We start from the raw sequence: 19,681 nt of genomic DNA on the forward strand, positions 1-19,681 counted from the left end.
AAACCCTGACAGGTGTTCTTGATTGGAGAGCAGTGGGGCTTGAAATCGTCAACCACGGAGGCAAACATCCCGTTTGACGGACAGTCTCGCGTTTGAAGAACAAGACTGGTTGGGAAAAAAAACTAAACAAAGTGGCCATGTTCTGTTTAAAGGTGGGTAGGCTTAATTAAAGTCCTGAACAAGGAGAGTTGAGCGAAATGACGTCTTTGTGTTGCTCAATGATTAGTTTCTCTCCACAAGGAAGCCGCGGGTTTAAATTCTGAATTAGCAGCCGACAAAGTGTAAACGTTTTTGTTGTTGTTGTTGTTGTTTTTTCTTGAAGCAGCTGGGCGTGCTTCTCATGCTACTCCTCGGACTCACTCACCACAGCGTTGAGGGTAAACATGTCTCCTTTCTATTGAATGGTTTTCATTGACCAGTCAGTCCCTAATAGTCTCTGTGTGCACAGGGGCCTGCAGTGTGTACCACTGCTCCAACAGCACCAGATGTGTTCTGTCTAAAGACCAAAGAAGCTGCAAATGTGCTAGTGGATACTATGCTGACAAGTGTGACAGAAGTAGGAACATGTTCTTTCATCCTTGTTCTGCCTGTCTTTGAGATTATTTTTTGATAGCAAAATGTCACTGATGTGCATTATTTTACACTGATAGGCTAGTACCAGGTCGGTGTACCTAATAAAGTTGCCTCTGAGTGCATATCAATACTTCGTTTTACTTTTAAAAATATGTGGCCAGTCGCTCAAACATAATCCACATGGATTGGATTGAATTCTGAAAATGGGTTGTTCAAAAGGGAGAGGAGGATTTCAAAATCCACTTAGATCATGTAATCCAATCTTAGTTTTGATCTGGATCAAAGCTTCAGTTTGTGTTGTCCAGAACTTTTCTGTAGGATTTGGACCACTTTGATCCAAAAATAAAAACAGGATTATCCTATTTCCAACAGGAGTAGGATTTAAGGTGGATTTCGGGAAGAAAATGTAGTATAAACTTCACCACACAATGATGTAAAGCTTGAAAACTGGTCAAATAATACAGTTGTACAATTCAGTATTGATACTTGTATTTGTATTTTGCACTTGACTTATTAAACCATCAGTGATAAAGTAGACAAAGTTAAATTAGGCTACCAATGAAGCCCTTCCGTAAAGTAAAGACGAAGAGAAACTGAACAAAAGTCACTGAGACCCTTTGTACACTGTTTTTGATATTGTCTTGACGGAGCTGGGTGACCCCACGTACATATATTTATTCTGACCTTTGTGTGTTTTTATGTTCCAGATGCTGATGTCAAAGTGATTTGTGGAAAAGACTTTATAACTATCAGAGCTTTGGAGGATTACTTCAAGTATCACAATGCGCCACTGCAGTCTTTACACCTGCCAAACAAATTGTGCCATGTTCAGAGAGAGGTGATCAATGGTGTAACCTACTACATGTCCAAGATATCTAAAGACAAATACTTAGAATGTGGAGGAAAGCCACTGGAGGTATGGATGGATCGCAAATGATAAAAGTCAAGCATTAGAAAAGTTCTGACTTAAATTCTTCTGCTCTCTTTTTTTTCCTTTTCTTCCAGAAAAACTTCACTCACATCTCGTACACTCTGAGTCTCCTGTCAGAGCCTCAAGTAACTGGAAACATCATCAGAGATCCTGTCATTAAGATGGACTATACCTGTGTCTATCCGTACACCAGAACAGTGAGCCTGCCTTTCCAGATCATTCCCTTTTCCACGTAAGGAAAACTGATGACCAGAATCAGAAACACTTTATCTTGAAGGGGGGATTACAGTTGCCCTTATCCACAATGAAGTATGTTAAGTTTATTTATGTCAGCTTTTAAGACCAGAGGTCACAAAGTGCCTCACAATAAGATGGTAAAATAGGATGGAGAAATGGAGATTAGATTACATTACATATAAACAAACATTAAAAAGTAGACAGGTCAAACAAAGGCAAGTCTGAACAAATGGGAGTTTACCTGCTTTTCAAAAATGTAAGAACATTAGAGTGATAACAGAAAGTTAAATAGATAAGGAATACTCAATACAAGCTCTCTTCCCATCTTAGAGTTGTCCTGCACTGCATCCCGATGCGTCTCAATAATCCAGACTCCTGCAGAAATCTCCAGTGGTTTAGGCCATGAGCTGGCCAGCTTTAGAACTACCTGCTGAGCACCATGTAAACCAGTGTTAATTTTTACAGTAAATTCTGATTTTGTCTTCGTCTAGTTTTAGTTGACTAAATACCATGAAAGTTTTAGTCTTGGTCTAGTCTTAAATATTTTAGTCTTAAACCTTTCAGAATCAAATGTTTTAGTCTTAGTTTAGTTTTAGTTAACTAAATATCATGAAGTCTTATTTTAGTCTTAAATTTTTTAGCCTTAGTCTAGTTTTAGTCAACAAAATACCATAAAAGTTTTAGTATTTGTCTAGTCCTAAAGCCTATAGTCTTAAACCTTTTAGATTTAGCCGACTATATACCATAAGAGTTTCAGTCTTAGATAGTCTTAAACCTTTCAGTCTTAGTCTAGTTTTAGTAGACTAAATATCAGCATTTTAGTAAAATATAATGTAAACAGCCTAACTGTGTGGTAAATGTCCTATAAAATGTATGAGGTTTTGTAAACTGGTCGTAGTTCTCCTCCTGTGTAACTGCGGGCTACAGACAAAGACCTATTAAACTGCATGGTGTGTCATCATACTATGACTTCAATTATATAATGTTATTTTATTACTATACACAATTCGTAAACTTGTATGATGGTTTAAGGCAGCATTGTTTCTTTTACATCTATCCTTACCTGTTTAATCCTCTCCATTTGAAGTTTATCATCCTGTCTTGATGGACAAAGTTACCAAGGCCCCGTTGACACGACAAAGTTTCATCTGAAAACGCTAAAAAGCAGTGAAAAAAATCTGCGTTTACATGGAAGCGCTGAGGGACTGAATATGCTGTAGTAAGCATGCCAGGGCTGCAGGTGGTGCTATAACTCTCTTGTCCAGAGCCGCTTTTGGGAGATCTCCACCAAAGCAGAGTTGAGCTGATCAACTGTTGATTTGGGGATACTAAGGGTGTTTTCACACCTGATAGTGCGCACCCTGGTGCGGCTTGGAATGTCACATTGATACTTTGTTGCCATTTTGCAGCTAGTGCGGTTCCTTTCACATCTGCTTTTTGTCACTCGGGACCACAGTATTTTGAGAGCGTCATGTTCCCATGACGACAACGGCTAGAGTGCGTGCAGCGTACTTTCAGTTGGAGTCTGGAAGCGCCGAGAGAACTGTTTGCTTAAATCAGAGATGATGGAGAGTCAAATAGGCCTACGCCGAGTTTTGAAAGTGCTTAAAATTCATTTCTATATGGTTCTATATTGTTTGTGTGTATAACCATCTGCAAACGATAGTGTTAGAAAATGAAGCGCAGCTGCGGCTTGAAAAAAGCATACAGATGCACTGGAGACGCCGATACTTTTTTTTTTTTTTTTTTTATCCCCGAGGGGAAATTCAGAAATAATGATTCTTACCATGTACCGTGAGATCCTCATCAGACGCAGATACAGACGACCGACAAGGTAATTAATGCCTGTTGTATGATAGGCCATATAAAACAATGTGTTTTTGACGTGAGGAGTCAGGGGGGAGCTCTGCTTTTTAGATGAGTATATAAGGGTAGTTAAGGATGTTGGAGTGCGCAGCTGTCCTGCAACACAAACAAAACTCCACGGGAGCCCTCTAATGTCAAACTCGCCGAGTTCGCCTGACAGTTGCATCGCACCAGAGTGTGGCTGCTTTCACACCACAGCTGGTGCGCACCAGAGTGTGGCCAGAGCCGAACCGAGATCACCTCCTTTGGCCGCACCAATTTGGTGCGCACCAGAGTCCGATTTTGGTTTCACACCAACCCAAACGGGACCAAATATAGGTCGATCTAAATTTGGGTCGACCTAACACTGTAGGTGTGAAAACACCCTAAGTGCAAAAGTAGAGCAACAGATGCACAATTTGTATGAAGACAGTCAGCAGAGACAGCACATTGAGCAGCACAAGCACAACACAGTAGTTTGCAACGATCGTAACAACGGTACTGTTAGCCATTTTATGTGTCTTATTTTGAAGGACAAAAACGGAAGTGTTGGTGTGTGGTTGGAAGTGACGTTAAAGTGTTGAAGCGGAGAAATAAAGTTGGAACGTCTGGATGAAAGTTCCCTCGTGTTTTTCTATTTTCTCTATTATGAACAGTATAGGCGTCAGGAAAGACCCTTGGTTACAGTACTGTTGTCCTGTTGTGTATGTGCTCGAACGAAGCGGAGTGTGACAGTTTCCACTGAAAACACTGGCTGACTGTTTACACAGCAACGGTGTCGGCAGCATTTCATACAAATCCCACTCTGGAGGCTGTTTTCAAAAGTTTTCGTTTTAGGTCGGCTGAAACACTGTTTCCGTGTAAACGCGAGGCTGAAACGCAACAAAACTTTTGTGTTTCACCCTGGAACTTTTGTCGTGTAAACGGCCCCTAAGCCTGGCACATGTGATGGCATCAGACTGTTATGCTTTTCCTTTGCTTTTTTTTGTCACCTTTTCAGACCCACATTTGCTCTTCTCACTGTATTCTTGTGTTTGTACCATAGACTGTAATAATAAAGGTTTGTACACACTGCTGTGTGTGCACATGCATGGATGTATTGTCAAGGTAACGGGCGGTTACCACAGTTTGAAGTAATCGCCAGAAAAATATCTGATATGATTACTTAAAAATGGAGAAAATTACTAGTAAGAAGAACAAAGAGGAGTGACTGTAACGGGCTGCTTATGTGCCCATGTGCATGATATTGAAGCTGTTTCATTTTCCGTTCTCTTAGTGATAATTGTTTCCCCCTTCTGACAGTGAGACAGTGATGCGTGTGGATGATCTTGATGCCAGAGTACAGTTAATATTATACACAGACCACTCCTACACCAAGGCCTATAGCAGTGCCCCAGCCATTGAACTCAGAGACAAGGTAGGTCAACCATAACCTTAATAGACCATTTTAAACTAAATAGAAGTCATCTTCTGTAAACTATTTCTATCACATCAGTGAAGGCCTTAACAGACCTTGTCTCTAGGTCTATGTGGAGGTGTCAGTGGTGGAGCCTGCTGATTTCTTCCTTCTGCTGGTGGATGAGTGTTGGGCCACGCAGTCTTTCCAGCCAAACACTACAAGGGGATCAGTTCACACCCTACTGCAGAACGGGTCAGAGCACCCTCCAGTACTCATTCACTGTGTGGGGTCCTACATGTTTGAAATAGTATTATGTGTCATTAATAGTTTATCATGATATCACCTTGACACCAAGAATTAAATAAGAGTTAGAATGATAATTTTATTTCTATGGCAAATTTTAAAACAGGGGATAACAAAGTGCTTTGACAGACTACCAAAACATTCAGAAGAGCAATGCATAAAAATCTGAACACATAAGAACACAAATGGTAAAACAACTTATCTCTTACCACAAACAAAACAAAACTTCATTGTTGAGGTCTCACTCTGCATTGAACTGTTCATGGTCAGAGCCCCCCCCCCCCCCCCCACTCACTTAACATTAGCTCCCTGCTGTGCTGTGTCTCTGCCTGTGAAACAAAAAAAGGTAAGCCTATAGAAATGCGACCTGTTGTGAAACTTTTTTTCCTAGGTGTGTGAGAGACCGGACTCTTTCCTTTCTGAACACAACAGAGGGACAGTCAGGCCGTAACGGAGGAAGTTCAACCATCCATTTCAGCTTTGACATGTTTCGCTTCACAACAGAATCTTATGAACTCTACCTGCACTGCACTGTTCAGCTGTGTGAGCCTGCCGACCACAAGTCCTGTACACCAGTAAGCACTTTATTCAGTTTTAATACATTTACTAGACATGTCAGAGTGGTTTTAGGTTTGTAAGATTTATCAAGTACAACATGACAAAATAGATGAAGAGAAAAGAGTTAAGTAAAAAAAAAAAAAAATTAAAAACACTGACGGATAAGTCTTGCATTTATTTCCATTGATGCAGATCTGAATCAGTTAACCTGATCTCTGTGGCATTTGGTATTATGAAACAATATTTTTGTATCAATAAAAAGAAAATAAAAATCTGGCTAACTTCTCAACAGGCACATCACAGACTGGCCTTGCAGGTCTGTGTGACTAGCCAATAATGCTAATACCTTGGGGTTGTGTTATACAAAGTTCCTACACACACATGCACCCATACAAACAAACATGCACACAAGGGCAGGCCCATAACAATACTGTATTAACATGAAGAATGATAAGTTATAAACAGTAAGTTTTTATTCTCACAGAGCTGTAGCTCCATCAGTAAGAGAGAGGCTGTGAGAGCAGGACCTACCCAGGGTCTCCTGTCCTATGGACCCATCTGGGTTGAAATACCCAACAGACCTCCATCAAGTAAGCCCTGTGTTTCTACTACTACTGCTAAACTCCTCTCATGTGACCTTGCTGTGTCACACCTCGAGTTGTTTTGGTTTTAAACCCCAAAGTTTTTTTTTCTTGTAAATGGATGAGTTAGAAATCTTTGTGTAAGTGCTTGTACCTTGGAAGAATGGCGTTAAATAATTAACATCATTTAGAAATCTAAAGGGGTTCCTTGGCCTAGTGGTTTAAATACCCACCCCATGTGCCGAGGAAGTCACTGGTTCAATCTCCAGCCAATCCATATCATTAGTAGATTAAATTGCCACTTTCATGATAGCAGATATGACATGATTCAAACTGGTGTTTTGTGGAAGCTGTCTGATCACAGATATTGCATCAAGTTGAAAGACAGCATCCATGATCAATCACTCAAATGTTGTGGTCAAGCTCTATGGTTTGTGTCATTTTAAAGGAGTGATGAGATAAGAGCCAACCTGTATGAGTTGGCATTTCAGGTCAAAGTAGCAAATGAAGGTATCAGGCATCATGAACAGACCAATCAGTCTCAGAAGTCCTTCACTGACAAGGTTTAGATATTGTTTGGTGTGATGAAGGATCTAGGCAATCCTCTCCAGGAAGAGTCAAAAAGATCTGCTCCCATTAGCTTGTAAGAACTCACTTTGAGAAATGTCAAGGTGCCTTTGGAGACTTTTTCAATGGTCTGGGTGATGAGGCTTACTTACATCAACCCAAGCCTGTCGATTTCTTTCCCCAAGAGACAGCTGCAGCTTCCAGTGATATGATAAAGCAGGTACTCAAAGAGGACTGTTGTCTGATCTTGCAGCTCTGTAAACTCTGCCAGTCACCTGCTTTAGGTCTTTAAGCAAGAGAAACCGTCTGCAGCACTGAATGACACGTGGAAAGTGTACACTGGTCAGAAGTCTTAAGCTGCAGAGGTACAGAGTGCATTTTTTTCCACTGACTTATCCCGGGACAGATCCCTAAAAACCAAGACGAGACTGCCTACTTTTTTGCCTTCTTTTCTGGCCAGTCTGAACCCATCCGCTCTCAGAAGGTGGAGCAACACACTGCAGACTGTTGATTGGTCAAAAGAATCGTCACTTACCCCGACACCTACATGCCAATCACAGAGAGGACGAAATGCTGCATGTCTTCCATCTGTGCGGAATCTGCGGTCACGTGAGTGTGTGGTATCATGGGGGTTTGGTGGCAGCTATTTTTGACTCTAGTTTTAATACTAGCACTAGACCTAAACTAGGCTTTAGCTCTTTTGAAAGTCTTTTTCTTAGTTTCTTGCATCCAGCTGTGAAAACCATGCAACCGTTTTTGTTTGTTATCGTCTACCGGCCTACTGGCGCATACTCTCAATTTCTCTTCGATTTTTCAGAGTTTCTTTCAAACATCGTTGTTCTTTCGGACAAAATCATCATTGTTGGTGACTTTAATATTTATGTGGACGTTGTTGATGATAGTCATTATATTGCCTTCATGTCGTTTCTGGATTCTTTCGGTTTCACACAGTCTGTGAACCATCCTACTCATCACTTTAACCACACCTTGGATCTTGTTCTTGCTTATGGCGTGGAACCCGTCAACTTGGCTGTCTTACCGCAGAATCCTCTTCTGTCGGATCATTTCTTCATTACTTTCGAATTCTTGCTGTCGGATTTCTCACCTGCGAACAAAATCATCTTGTCCAGGAACGTGTCTGACAGAGCCGTAGACATTTTCAAGGAAGCTATTCCTGCTGCCTTGAATTCTTGCTCTACTTTTGCAGAGAGCTCTTGTGCTCCCTCTCAGCTTGATCAACTTGTTGCGGATACCACGGGTTCTCTTCAAGCTGCCCTCAATTCATTTGCTCTGCTCAGACAGAGGACTCTCAGACGGCATAGTTCGGCTCTGTGGTACAACGCTCAAACTCGTGAGCTCAAACAAAAATCGAGGAAATTTGAAAGAAAAATAGTCTAAATGAATATAGGAAGGCTTTGCAGCTTGCGCATGCAACTTACTACTCGACTCTTATAGAAGAGAACAAAAACAATCCTAGATTCCTTTTAAGCACTGTAGCCAGGCTGACAAACAGTCATAACTCTACTGAGTCATGCATTCCTATATCACTTTGCAGTTAGGACTATATGAGCTTTTTTAACGATAAGATATGTTACATGTAACCGCGATAGAACCTTCGACCAAAGGCGAATTTGCGGAAACGTCGCTTAGAGCTAATATACTCTTGGACTGCTTCTCGCCTGTGGACTTGTTAGAGCTGGATTCAACTGTCTCTTCAGCCAAACCATCGACTTGTCTTCTGGATCCCATCCCAGCTTGACTGCTGAAGGAAGTCTTTCCCTTGGTCGGATCTTCTTTACTAAGGATGATTAATGTGTCTTTACTGATGGGCTACGTGCCCCAACTTTTTAAAGTTGCTGTTATTAAGCCTCTTCTTAAAAACCTACACTTGATTCAGGCTCTTTGGTCAACTACAGACCGATATCTAACCTCTCTTTCATTTCTGAGATCTTGGAGAAAGTTGTCGCGAATCAGCTCTGTGAGTTTCTTCATAGCAACAGTCTCTTTGAGGTCTTTCAGTCTGGGTTCAGAGCCCACCACAGCACTGAGACTGCGCTGCTGAAAGTAACCAACGATCTACTTTTTGCTTCGGACAGTGTTCTTCTTTCTGTGCTTGTCTTGCTTGATCTCAGTGCCGCTTTCGACACTGTTGATCATCGCATTCTTCTGTGGAGATTAGAGAGTCTTCTTGGTATCTCAGGAACCGCTGTAGCTTGGCTTCGATCATATCTTTCGGATCGGCATCAGTTTGTTCATGTGAACAACGTCTCTTCTTTGCACACCAGGGTGCAATATGGAGTTCCTCAAGGTTCAGTGCTCGGACTGATTCTTTTCATCTTGTATATGCTTCCTCTCGGCACTATATTGAGGAAACACTCCATAAACTTTCACTGCTATGCAGATGACACTCAGCAATGAAGCCTGAAGAAACCAACCCCTTATCTAAACTTGAAGCTTGCCTCAAAGACGTAAGGTCCTGGATGAGCAGAAACTTCATACTGCTGAACTCAGAGAAGACTGAAGTCATTGTTTCTGGACCTGAACATCTCAGAGACGCTTTCTTGAACAACATTGCTGCCTCGGATAACTTCAGCTTGACTTCCAGCACCACTGTCAGGAACCTGGGAGTTCTTTTTGATCAGGACCTGTCCTTTAACTCTCACATCCAACAGGTCTGAAGGACGGCATTTTTTCATCTTCACAATATCAAAGAGAATTAGACACATCTTGTCTCGGAGCGATGCTGAGAAACTAGTACATGCTTTCGTTTCCTCTAGGCTGGACTACTGTAACTCTCTTTTATCCGGCTGTCCTAATAAGTCTATTAGGACTCTTCAGCTGGTTCAGAACGCTGCTGCTCGGGTACTGGCTTCGACTGGGTGGAGAGAGCACATCTCTTCAGTGTTAGTGTCTCTACACTGGTTATCTATAAAATCTAGGATAGAGTTTAAAATTCTTCTTCTAACTTACAAAGTGCTTAATGGCATCGGGCCATTGTATCTTAAAGACTTAATTGTTCCGTATAATCCGTCTAGGTCTTTGCGTTCTCAACATGCAGGTCTGCTCGTTGTACCTAGGGTCTCTAAAAATAGTATGGGAGGTCGAGCCTTTAGCTATCAGGCTCCTCTTCTTTGGAATAACTTACCGGTTGAGGTCTGGGGAGTAGACACGGTCTCAACCTTTAAGAATAGACTTAAAACTTTCCTTTTTGATAAAGCACCCCCCCCCCCCACACACACACACACACACACACACACACACTTATCTCTCCCAGTCTCTATCCTTTATCTGTCTCTCTCCAACCCCTAACACAGTCGAGACAGATGTCTGTCTAACATGAGCCTGGTTCTGTCCGAGGTTTCTGCCCGTTAAAGGGAAGTTTTTCCTTGCCATTGTAACTTGCTCTGTACTCATGGTGGATTAAGATAAGATAAGACTACTTCACACATGCTCTTCATGCAGCCAAAAAATTGATGAAGTCTAATGCTCATTTTCCACCAGTGCTCATTAGGTACTGGTGCTAGTGCTAGTGCTTAGTTGATTGTTCTTTCTGAGAACCAGTTTGGTTTACCATAGGCAAAGAGCTAAGTTGGTGCCATATCATTGTGTCATAGTAAAGTTGGTTATCACCAGACCACTGATCCACCGATCCACCTATCCACCGTGTCGTCAAGATTCAATCCAGCTCATGACATGCAACAGTGACTTTGAGGTTTTGGGCACTGAATTGAGATCTTTTTATCTCCCTCTGGAATTCAGCAGCATTCTGCATTTTGTTGTCTACGTGGTAAAGCTCATCACGCTGCAGCCTCAATAGCTGAGTGTGTGTGTAATCAACAGCAATAGCTGAGTGTGTGTGTAATCGACAGCAGCAGTTCCCTGATGCCCCCACTATTATACTTGAAGATCTTAACACCTGCAGCCTGGAGAAAGCTCTTCCAGGATTTCAACGGGTTGTAAAATGTGTTTCAAGAAAGGATTACACAATAGATAAATGTAAAATAAACATAAGCAATGCGTATCAGTCCAGAGTCAAACCACCAATATTTAACAGACCATAATGTCGTGCACCTGATTCCAATTTATGTGACCAAACGTAAAAGTAGCAAACCTCAAACCAAGAAGGCAAGAATACGGACTAGGGAGAGCAAAGACACTCTAGAAGCAAGCTTTGACTGCACTAACTTGGAAGTGCTACGGGGCCGCACTTCGGACTCTGCATGCACAGTTACACCGGACTCCATAAACTTCTGTGTAGGGTCTATTATCCCCAAAAAACAGTTGAAGTGTTTCCTAACAACAAAACCTAGATAACAAAAGATATCAAACAGATCATGAATTAAGGAAACTCTCTGGAGCTGCAAAGAAGAAACAAGGAGCTGAGAGACAAGATCAGGAAGGCAAGAGATGCATAAGAGACACCTGGAGGGGGCTTTTGATGCTAGTCCCCTCAGGAAGATGTGGGACCTGGAAAACATGGCAGGGATGCCAAGTGGAAGAGCAAGCCTTTCATAACAAATGATGAGCTGGCCTCTGCTGAGAGGCTTAACATTTTTTTTAAAGGTTTGAAGACTCCAATTCCAGAGAGGGGAGCAGCCAGACCTTAACTACCGTTAAATGGGACATATGATGCTGATCTGTGATTTAACACTTACATATAAAATAATAAAGTTGAAAACAAGACCTTACACCCCCTGAATTTTCAAAAAATGAGATATTTTATTTTTTGGATATCCTAGAACGCGATTTGATGCCTCTGAAAATAGGTCATTGACATTTTGCTTCGAGATTTCGACCTTCATGACGACACAAGGATCCTCTCTTTTTATTGGAGTAATCTGATAAAGCAGCTCCTCCTCTGTGAAGTCAGTTAGTGACACAACCGCCACCGAGGGATACACCCACCAAGAGCCTAGTATAAACGTATAAACTATACATGTTACAATACCCGTTTGACTCACCACACTGAAGCGTACTGAGATGATCTGTGTTGAGGTGGATTTTCTTCCCACTGAGCTGCACAACCGTTCAGGTCTGACTTGGGGTCCAATACAAAAGGACGTATCCTACACTTTGCCATTTTATTAGTGCTATCAATGCCTTACGGTGAAGTTTTGGCAAACAGCAAACTCGCCGGGTTACCCCTATCCAGTATGGCGATTTTGTAAAAACTGCCATGCTGCAAAAACCGCCCCCTGGCTCTACCCCCTCCGCCCCTCTGATAGAACCGACCAATCAGAGCACAAAGGGCTGTGACATTGCAAGGTTACTGGAGCGTTTCAACAAGATCTTCAGAATGGCCTAAAATGAGGATATTGAGAACGCTATTGTGGGATAATGAAGGAACAAAATGACTTGTACTGAGGGCAGAAATGCTTTACAGGCATCCTAGTCTGGCATAGTGAAAAGGAGAAACAAGGATGATATGTCCCCTTTAAGTGGGAAGAGTGGTCCTGAAGTGTGACCAGAATGACCTCATATCAAACCCTGTGAAGACAGAGGATGTCATTTTTGGTAATACAAACGGTACATTTGCTCCAGTCATTATTCACAACAAGCCTAATAAAACAGTCATACTCCTTTAAATATCTGGGAGTGTACATGGATGGCGCTCTTTCTTGGTCACAGCATGTGGATTATATCTGCAGTAAGGTCCAACAGCAGATCTATTTTGTGAGACAGCTCCGGTCTTTTGGTGCCAGTAGGAAGATTTTACACCTGTTTTTCTGTGCCACCATTTACAGTTTCCTGCAGTATGGAGGCACAGTCTGGTTCTGTGGCCTTACAGTCCAGCTAAGAACAAGGATTCTTGGGTTGCTGAATATCTGTTCAAAAATGGTGGAGCAGAGTGTTCAGAATTTCTTTCTTAGCAGCTGCTCAAAGCAAACCATCAGACTGGCTAACAAGATCATTAAAGACCCTTCTCATTTTCTCCATGAAGAGTATCAGTTTTTACCTTTAGGGAGACTGTAAGAAAAATAAGTGCAAGTTCCCATTTGTTCCTCACTCTATATCTTTATGAATGGTAACAGTAAAAAAAAAAAAATACTCATTAGAAATAAAAGTCTATGGCCTTTAAAATGGTTTGACAATAATATCATTTATCAGCAATAATTTGAGGGACAATTTATCATCCAGCAAAATTTGTTGGTGACACAGGCCTATATTCCACTGCCCCACACTTCCCTGTTGTTTCAGGTCAGGGTTTCCATTCCAGCTTTTGCAGTCACATTCTGAAGTGTCCTTGAGCAAGACACCAAACCCATTGCTACTCCCCTTGTTGTTCAGCAGCATGTATCTGTATGAATGATATTAGCTAATACTGATGGTCCCTTACTACAGGATCTTCTGCTATCAGTGTGTGAATGTGAATGGGTGAATATAGAGTAAAAGTGCTTTGAGGGGTTAGAAAAACAACTGTGATCAAAGAAATAATAGATTATCATTGACAACTGAGGCACCTTGAATATCAAGCTAAAATACCCTAATCAACAAAAATTTCAAACGTTCATCTCTTTGAAATAAACAAACCAAACCAAAAAAATATTAAGTTATTATTAATTCAATATCAATTATTAATTGAGGGTGCCTGACAAAATGAGACTCTTCTGATACAAAACTTCACAGAGTATATCGAGCGTTGACATTGCCCCTTACCTGCAATTAATTGGTCCCATGCCACACACCATGCCATGGGAGGTTAATCTGTGTTTGTTGTGCTTGTGGCAAAGTGGTGAAGAGAGAAGATAGTTGCTTTATTCTGTTGTGTATGGGTGGAGTCGAGTCTTTCTCCTACAAGAGCTTGCTTAAATGAAACAGACACATCATTACTGGAGAGTGGCAATCATAAACAAGCACAAAAAGTAAGACTTATTTGTGTCAAGTAGATAATTTTTGTTGTCAAAATGCGTCTTGATAATAAATATTCCATCACCCAATTAAAATAATGGCCAAACTTGTTTTTGACGAAAATGAGTTTTTGGCTTACATCATCTGTTGATGATACTAGCCACCTCTGGTAAAATCACTTAAATCTTCAGCTAAAAGGATCATAGTCAAAATTTTGCATTATTTAGGATAAAATGTGTGACTTGGGCAATTTAACAAGCTTTCATGATGGCGGCTGCTTCAAGAAGAAACATAATCTTTTGTGCAGAAGCAGCTGTAAACATGATTCTTGAATCAGTCTCAACTGGTGAGGAATTAGGTTCACTATCATAAAGGCTAGGGTACAATGTTGTGTAGTAATCTAGTCTGAATTTCACAAGTTATAGTTTAACTAGAACTTAGCTACTTCTAGCTAGCTACCTATTCCTGGCGAGCCCACTTATTTCTGTTACCAAACATAAATGAGCACATACCCCTCAAAATTTCCTACAGTTCTACAGTTTCATTCAGCAAGCCCTCTTGTCCAAAGCAACATACAACACAAGCAAGAATTTAGTAGACAGAAGGTAAAACCAACTAGTGTGACGAAGAGCTACAAGCTATTTGGCTGCAGGTGCTGCCATGAAGTGCAAAAAGATTTTTTTTAATTATTAATTTATTTATATTTTTAATGTAGAATAATATAGCCAACTAACCACAATTAGTTGCTGCAACAATATACTTCAACCTTCAACAACTAGTGCTGAAAATTTACTTAGAGCTCTGTCTTGGACCTTCTGACTCATTCTACCCCCTGAGGACAAAGAAGAGAAGGCTCAGCTTAAGGCCTCAGTGTTCCCTGAACAAATGAGTCCTCTGACATTTCTTAAAGTAGAAAAGGACTAACTCTATGCTGATCGCATAGAGTTAGGTTATTCATTCAATGATAATTTGGGCACAACAGAGGAGAAGAGTCTGGCTAGAGATTTAGAGCCGCGCTGGGCTTGAAGCCCCAGGTGTCTTTCACAGGCAGAGCGTAGTGGGCAAGAAGGAGTGTAGACCTGGCCATTCTTGTCTATGTTTTGTAAACCAGGAGAAGAGCTTTGAATTTGATTGTAGCCACCACTGGAAGCCAGTGAAGAAAGATTAACAGTAGGGTGACGTGCTGTGCAGTTTTAAAGTTAAAGAAATGTTTTTGCTTTTTTGGTAGGAGATGTATGAGTATGCCTCAGGTCAGTATGATTGACCTGAGATTTGTTCGATTAAGGTTAAAGTTATTTATGTTTTGAGTTTGCTTTATGGAATTAAAGGACGGTTAAATGTTCGTTTTCAAAAAGATGTCAAAACTGGACGTTGGACATGGGTTAAGTTCAATATAAACCCAACAAAGAAGACCTGGAGAAGTGAGGAAGGACTGCCTCCTGACCAACTTGATTTACCTGACATTTGTTTAATTTAACTCAAGGTAATTCCAGTTTTGAGTTTGCACTATGGAATGAACCTGTTTGAGCCAGGTTTAAAGTTGCCAAAGTCGCACTAGAATGTTAGAAAAATTGACCTAAGTCACTTTATTCTTCAATCTTTCATGATTGACACACAATGTTCTGTGAAGGCCTTTTATTTAGTGAAATTATTAATAAATATAACATGCCCTGTATTTGGTAAAGTTAAAAAAAAAAAAAAAAAAAAGACTTCCACCATTATTTCAATGGGGTGATGATTTGATCTTGTGGATGTGTCCTCTATAATATCAGGAGAATCAGACCCTACCTGACACACCAGGCCATACATCTTCTGGTACAGGCTCTTGTGATTTCATGCATCGACTCCTGCAGCTCTCTTGTAGCAGGCCTCTCTGCGTGTCTATTTAAACCCCTGCAGAATACCTAGAATGCAGCAGCTTGTCTGGGCTTTAACCAGCCCAAAACAGCACGCCATACCCACTGTTAATATCTCCTCACTGGCTTCCAATGTTCCAATCAAATTCAAAGCTCTTCTTGTGACTTCCTCTGGCTTGTAGACCTCATCCAGGTCTGCACTCCTTCTCGCCCACTACGCTCTGCTTGAGAAAAGGATAGCTGGTGCCCCTAGTCCAGCATGGCTCTAAATCTCTAGCCAGACTCCTCTTCTCTGTTGTTCCCAAATGATAGAATGAATTACCTAACTCTATACAATCCACAGAGGACCTTTAATGACATATCTGAAGACTCATCTGTTCAGGGAACACTTGAGCCCTTAACCTGACCTTTCTCCTCTTTGATCTCAGGGGTAGAATGAGTCAGAAGGTCTCAGACCCAGCTCTTAGTTAATATTTAGCACTGATTATTGAATGTTGTTGAACGCTGAAGTATATTGTTATATTGTTATATATTGTTTTATATATATATATGTTTTTTATATATATTTTATATACATATATAAGTATATATATGTATTTATTGCGGTTAGTTATGGCTGCATTATTCAACATGGGAAACAAAAAAATCTTGCACTTGATGGCAGCACCTGCAGCCAAATAACTTGTAGCACTTTTTCGCACTAAGGTTTTCTCTTCTTTATAAATTTTTGCTTGTTTTGTACAACATATTTGGATGTCTGTTAAATGAAACTGGAATTGTAGAATTTGAAAGTCTGTTTACTTCCTTTTTGGATTTGGAGATCCCTTTGGGTTGCCAAGACCTTAGCAAGAAGCTTAATTTAGAATTTAGAAGACCCAAGAATCTATAAAAAGCACTTTTGGTAAGGAATTTGTCCATTGGAGGAAAAGAGCCTTTAAGAGTAAAACAAAACATGAATCATATCCAACAACAATGGGAAAGCTGAGGCCAAAACTGGAAAAAAAAAAACCTGGAGGTATTCTATCCAAACAGGAACAGCTGCCTTTTTCCATTGTTCAACTGTTTTTTCAAATTTTCTACAGTTAAGGGTGCCTCTGGATTATTTCTTTGTTGAAACAATGCTTTTCTATAGTACATCTCATTTCATATGAATTTCATATCCCATATGAAAGTCTCTTTATTTCCCTTTTAAATGGAGCCACATTTATAAGAAACATCCACTTGTGGGATGAACAGCAGTGCTGAGTATGTCATGGTTTGGGTTTTTGGTTTGTATATTTCTGGGTTTTCTTGTGTTTGTCTTCTTGTGTTTCTTTGTAATTCTGTGCTTTTTCTGTGTTTCTGTGTCACCTGTGTTAATCTTAGTTATTTTGAGTGTTCTGTGTTTCCAGTTTTTGTCCTTGGTTTGTGTCCCTTGTGGTTTTGATTTGGTTCTTGTCATGTGTATGTCTTTTTGTGGTTGTCTTTGGTGTTTTGGTGTCTTTTATGTATTTGGTCTCTGTCTGAGTTTCCCTGTGTTTGGTTTGGTTCTCCTTGTGTTTCCCTCCTTGTTGATTGCTCCTCATGAGTTTCACCTGTGTCTTGTTTCACACCTGTGTTAATCACTCCCCTGTGTATAAAGTCTCTGTGTTTTTTTGATCACTTTTGGGTCATTGTTTGCTGTCACTCTGGCTATCCCGCATCATGTTCCGTGTTTCCTGTGCCTCTTGTTTTTTCCTTGTGAGATTCTTGGTATTTTTGATTTTGTTTCTTTGATTTGAGTTTTTGGGATTTTGAGTTTAGTTAAAAAAAAGGATTTTGTTTCATCTGCGATTGGGTTCTCCTCCTTTGTTTTCCTGGGGTTCTCATGACAGAATGACCCAACCCCAAATGGACCCAGCAGATTTTTCGGATTCTTTAGATTTTTTTCAAGAGTTTCTTATTTTCAATCATTTTTTCCTGACCCTGAATGGACTGGGGAGGGTCAGGACTGGTCTCCCTGAAGGGGAACCAGACTGTCCATCTTTCCAGGCACCCAGGGAGGCCGGCGCAAGAGACTGGGGGGTCCTTCAGCCAGGACCAACAGCCCCACCCCTGAACCAGCAGGGCACCCCCCACTCCCTGCTCCTGTTTCAGAGGACCTGCCGAGCATAGCTTTTAGCTCTGGGGTCCAACCAAGCCCTGCTGTCTCCCCTGGGGGCCCTGCCGCGCACAGCTTTTCGCCCAGAGGCCCTGCTGAGCACTGTTCCTCGCCTAGAGGACTGGCGGAGCACCGTTCCTTGCCCAGGGCTCCTGCTCCCAGGCTGTCCCCAGTGACTCTCTCAGCTCCCAGGCTGTCCCCAGTGACTCTCTCGGCTCCCAAGCCGTCCCCAGGCCATCCCAAGTGCCTCTCTGGGCTAACAGGCCATTTTCAGTGACTCTCACGTCTCACAGTCCATCTAAAGTAACCCTCTCTGGACCCAGGCCGTCCCCAGTGAACCTCTCGGGACCCAGACCATATCTAGCAACCTTCTCGGCTCCCAGGCCAACCCCTGCTCCCTGCTTGGCCCTCACCAAGCCAGCACTAGTGCCTCGCCCAGGTTCCAGGCTGACCCTGGTGCCAGGCTCAGCCGTCCTCAGGCCGACCCCAGCCTTGGTTGACTGTCCCCAGGCCAACCCCAACGTCTTGTTCAGACATCCCCGGGCAGACATCAGCACCTCACTCGGCTCCCAGGCCGACACCAGGTCCCTTAGGTGGCCAGCCACCGGGCCAGCCTCCTAAACATTCTCTCTCGTGTGGCCAGCCACCAGGCCGGCCTCCTGAACTATGCCTGTTGTGTGGCCCGCCACCAGGACGCCCCTGACTTTTTGTGTTCTGTGGTCCCTCTGGCCTTGCCCCTCCACCCACCTGAATTGGGCTTCCAGAGATTTTTCATTGTTGAGTTTTTTGGGACTTTTTTTTTTGACAGAGTATATGCATTGCAACCTTTAAAAATTGCCAAATTTTCTCTGCTAATGCCAAACAGTTTATTTTGCCATTAAGAAATTAGATCCCAAACAAATTGCCTAATGTTTGGTGCTTAATTTAGTTTTACTAATTACTAAGACTGAAGTGCTTGACTTTTAAATTATTGTTTTAACTGAAAGAAAGATTTAAATGTTTTTAAGAGATTAGTGCAGCCATTTTCTTTTTTTTCTACAGGGTTTACCTTTCCCTTTGTTTAATATATAACATTATTGCCAACCAAAATAAATTAACTTTGTTTCAGGCACTGTGATGGCTGTGGTTCTACCAGTAGCTGGTGTGTGGACTGTGGGCGTTTTCGTCATCATCCTCATCATGGTGGCAAAAGCAGGCAACAAGAGACTTGCACTGAAGGCGAGCCAACTGACGGATAGCTACTAAAAGCAGCTCTAATAAAACTTTTAAATATGTTTAATTCTGGTTTTATTCTTTCTCAGATATGATCCTATATCACAGCACAGCCAGGGTGAAGTATGTTATGGAGAGTAAAAATAGCACAAAATCAGATTGAGGTTTCTGCCACAAGTTTGTGCTGTTAAGTTTGTTACAGAGGCAAGTTTTCCCTTTCAACCCTGAGCGACCATTTTTGCTTGGGGTTGGTGAAGATGAGAAAGCCATTTTATCCCTACCTTAGTAGAAATGTCACGTAACAAAATAGTTTCATTAAAATTTAAAAATATCACTTAAGCTTTGCTATTTTTTTTTGTGATCGATTATTTTTTAGCAACAGCAGACACTGTTAATGAGGAACCAGTCTACCAAGTATGTAAGATAAGGTCATAGAACTAGTGTCCAAAAACCTGTTAAACTCAGGGACTGCCAAACCTTATGTATTAAAGTCCCAACTGTTTTGTCTGGGCCAATTTCGCAATACAGGCTGTCTCTGAATTTCATATCTTAGAGAAGTAAGATGCAACCTGTGTCAATTTATCATGGATCATTAGATGGTTTAAATTTCTAGATGACATGAAAATACAGACCTGATCAAAGTCTTAAGAC

General features: G+C 41.4%; 1 protein-coding gene across 2 annotated transcripts; it reads left to right on the forward strand.

The window, feature by feature from the left end:
- LOC141786434 (uromodulin-like) lies at window positions 1-19,092 on the forward strand. 2 transcript variants are annotated; one of them, XM_074665078.1, is made up of 10 exons: window positions 1-152; window positions 323-377; window positions 449-556; window positions 1,281-1,489; window positions 1,579-1,736; window positions 4,889-5,003; window positions 5,110-5,237; window positions 5,680-5,863; window positions 6,331-6,436; window positions 18,927-19,092. In XM_074665078.1, exons 1-10 carry the CDS (start codon window positions 138-140, stop codon window positions 19,061-19,063), a joined length of 1,215 nt encoding a protein of 404 aa, XP_074521179.1. In that variant the 5' UTR covers window positions 1-137; the 3' UTR covers window positions 19,064-19,092. The 2 variants fall into 2 exon arrangements, with proteins under 2 accessions (XP_074521179.1, XP_074521181.1); XM_074665080.1 differs by having other exon boundaries at window positions 326-377.
- Window positions 19,093-19,681: the final 589 nt, after the last annotated feature.

Source organism: Halichoeres trimaculatus, unplaced genomic scaffold (genome assembly GCF_033239565.1).
Source record: "Halichoeres trimaculatus isolate MK-OKI-2021-1 unplaced genomic scaffold, fHalTri1.1 fHalTri1_scaffold_28, whole genome shotgun sequence".
In the NCBI taxonomy this organism is placed as follows: domain Eukaryota; kingdom Metazoa; phylum Chordata; class Actinopteri; order Labriformes; family Labridae; genus Halichoeres; species Halichoeres trimaculatus.

Coding starts and splice junctions, on each gene's coding strand:
- LOC141786434 (XM_074665078.1), top strand. Junction 557..1,280: donor TGCTGACAAGTGTGACAGAA/GTAGGAACATGT, acceptor TTTATGTTCCAG/ATGCTGATGTCAAAGTGATT. Junction 6,437..18,926: donor ACCCAACAGACCTCCATCAA/GTAAGCCCTGTG, acceptor ACTTTGTTTCAG/GCACTGTGATGGCTGTGGTT.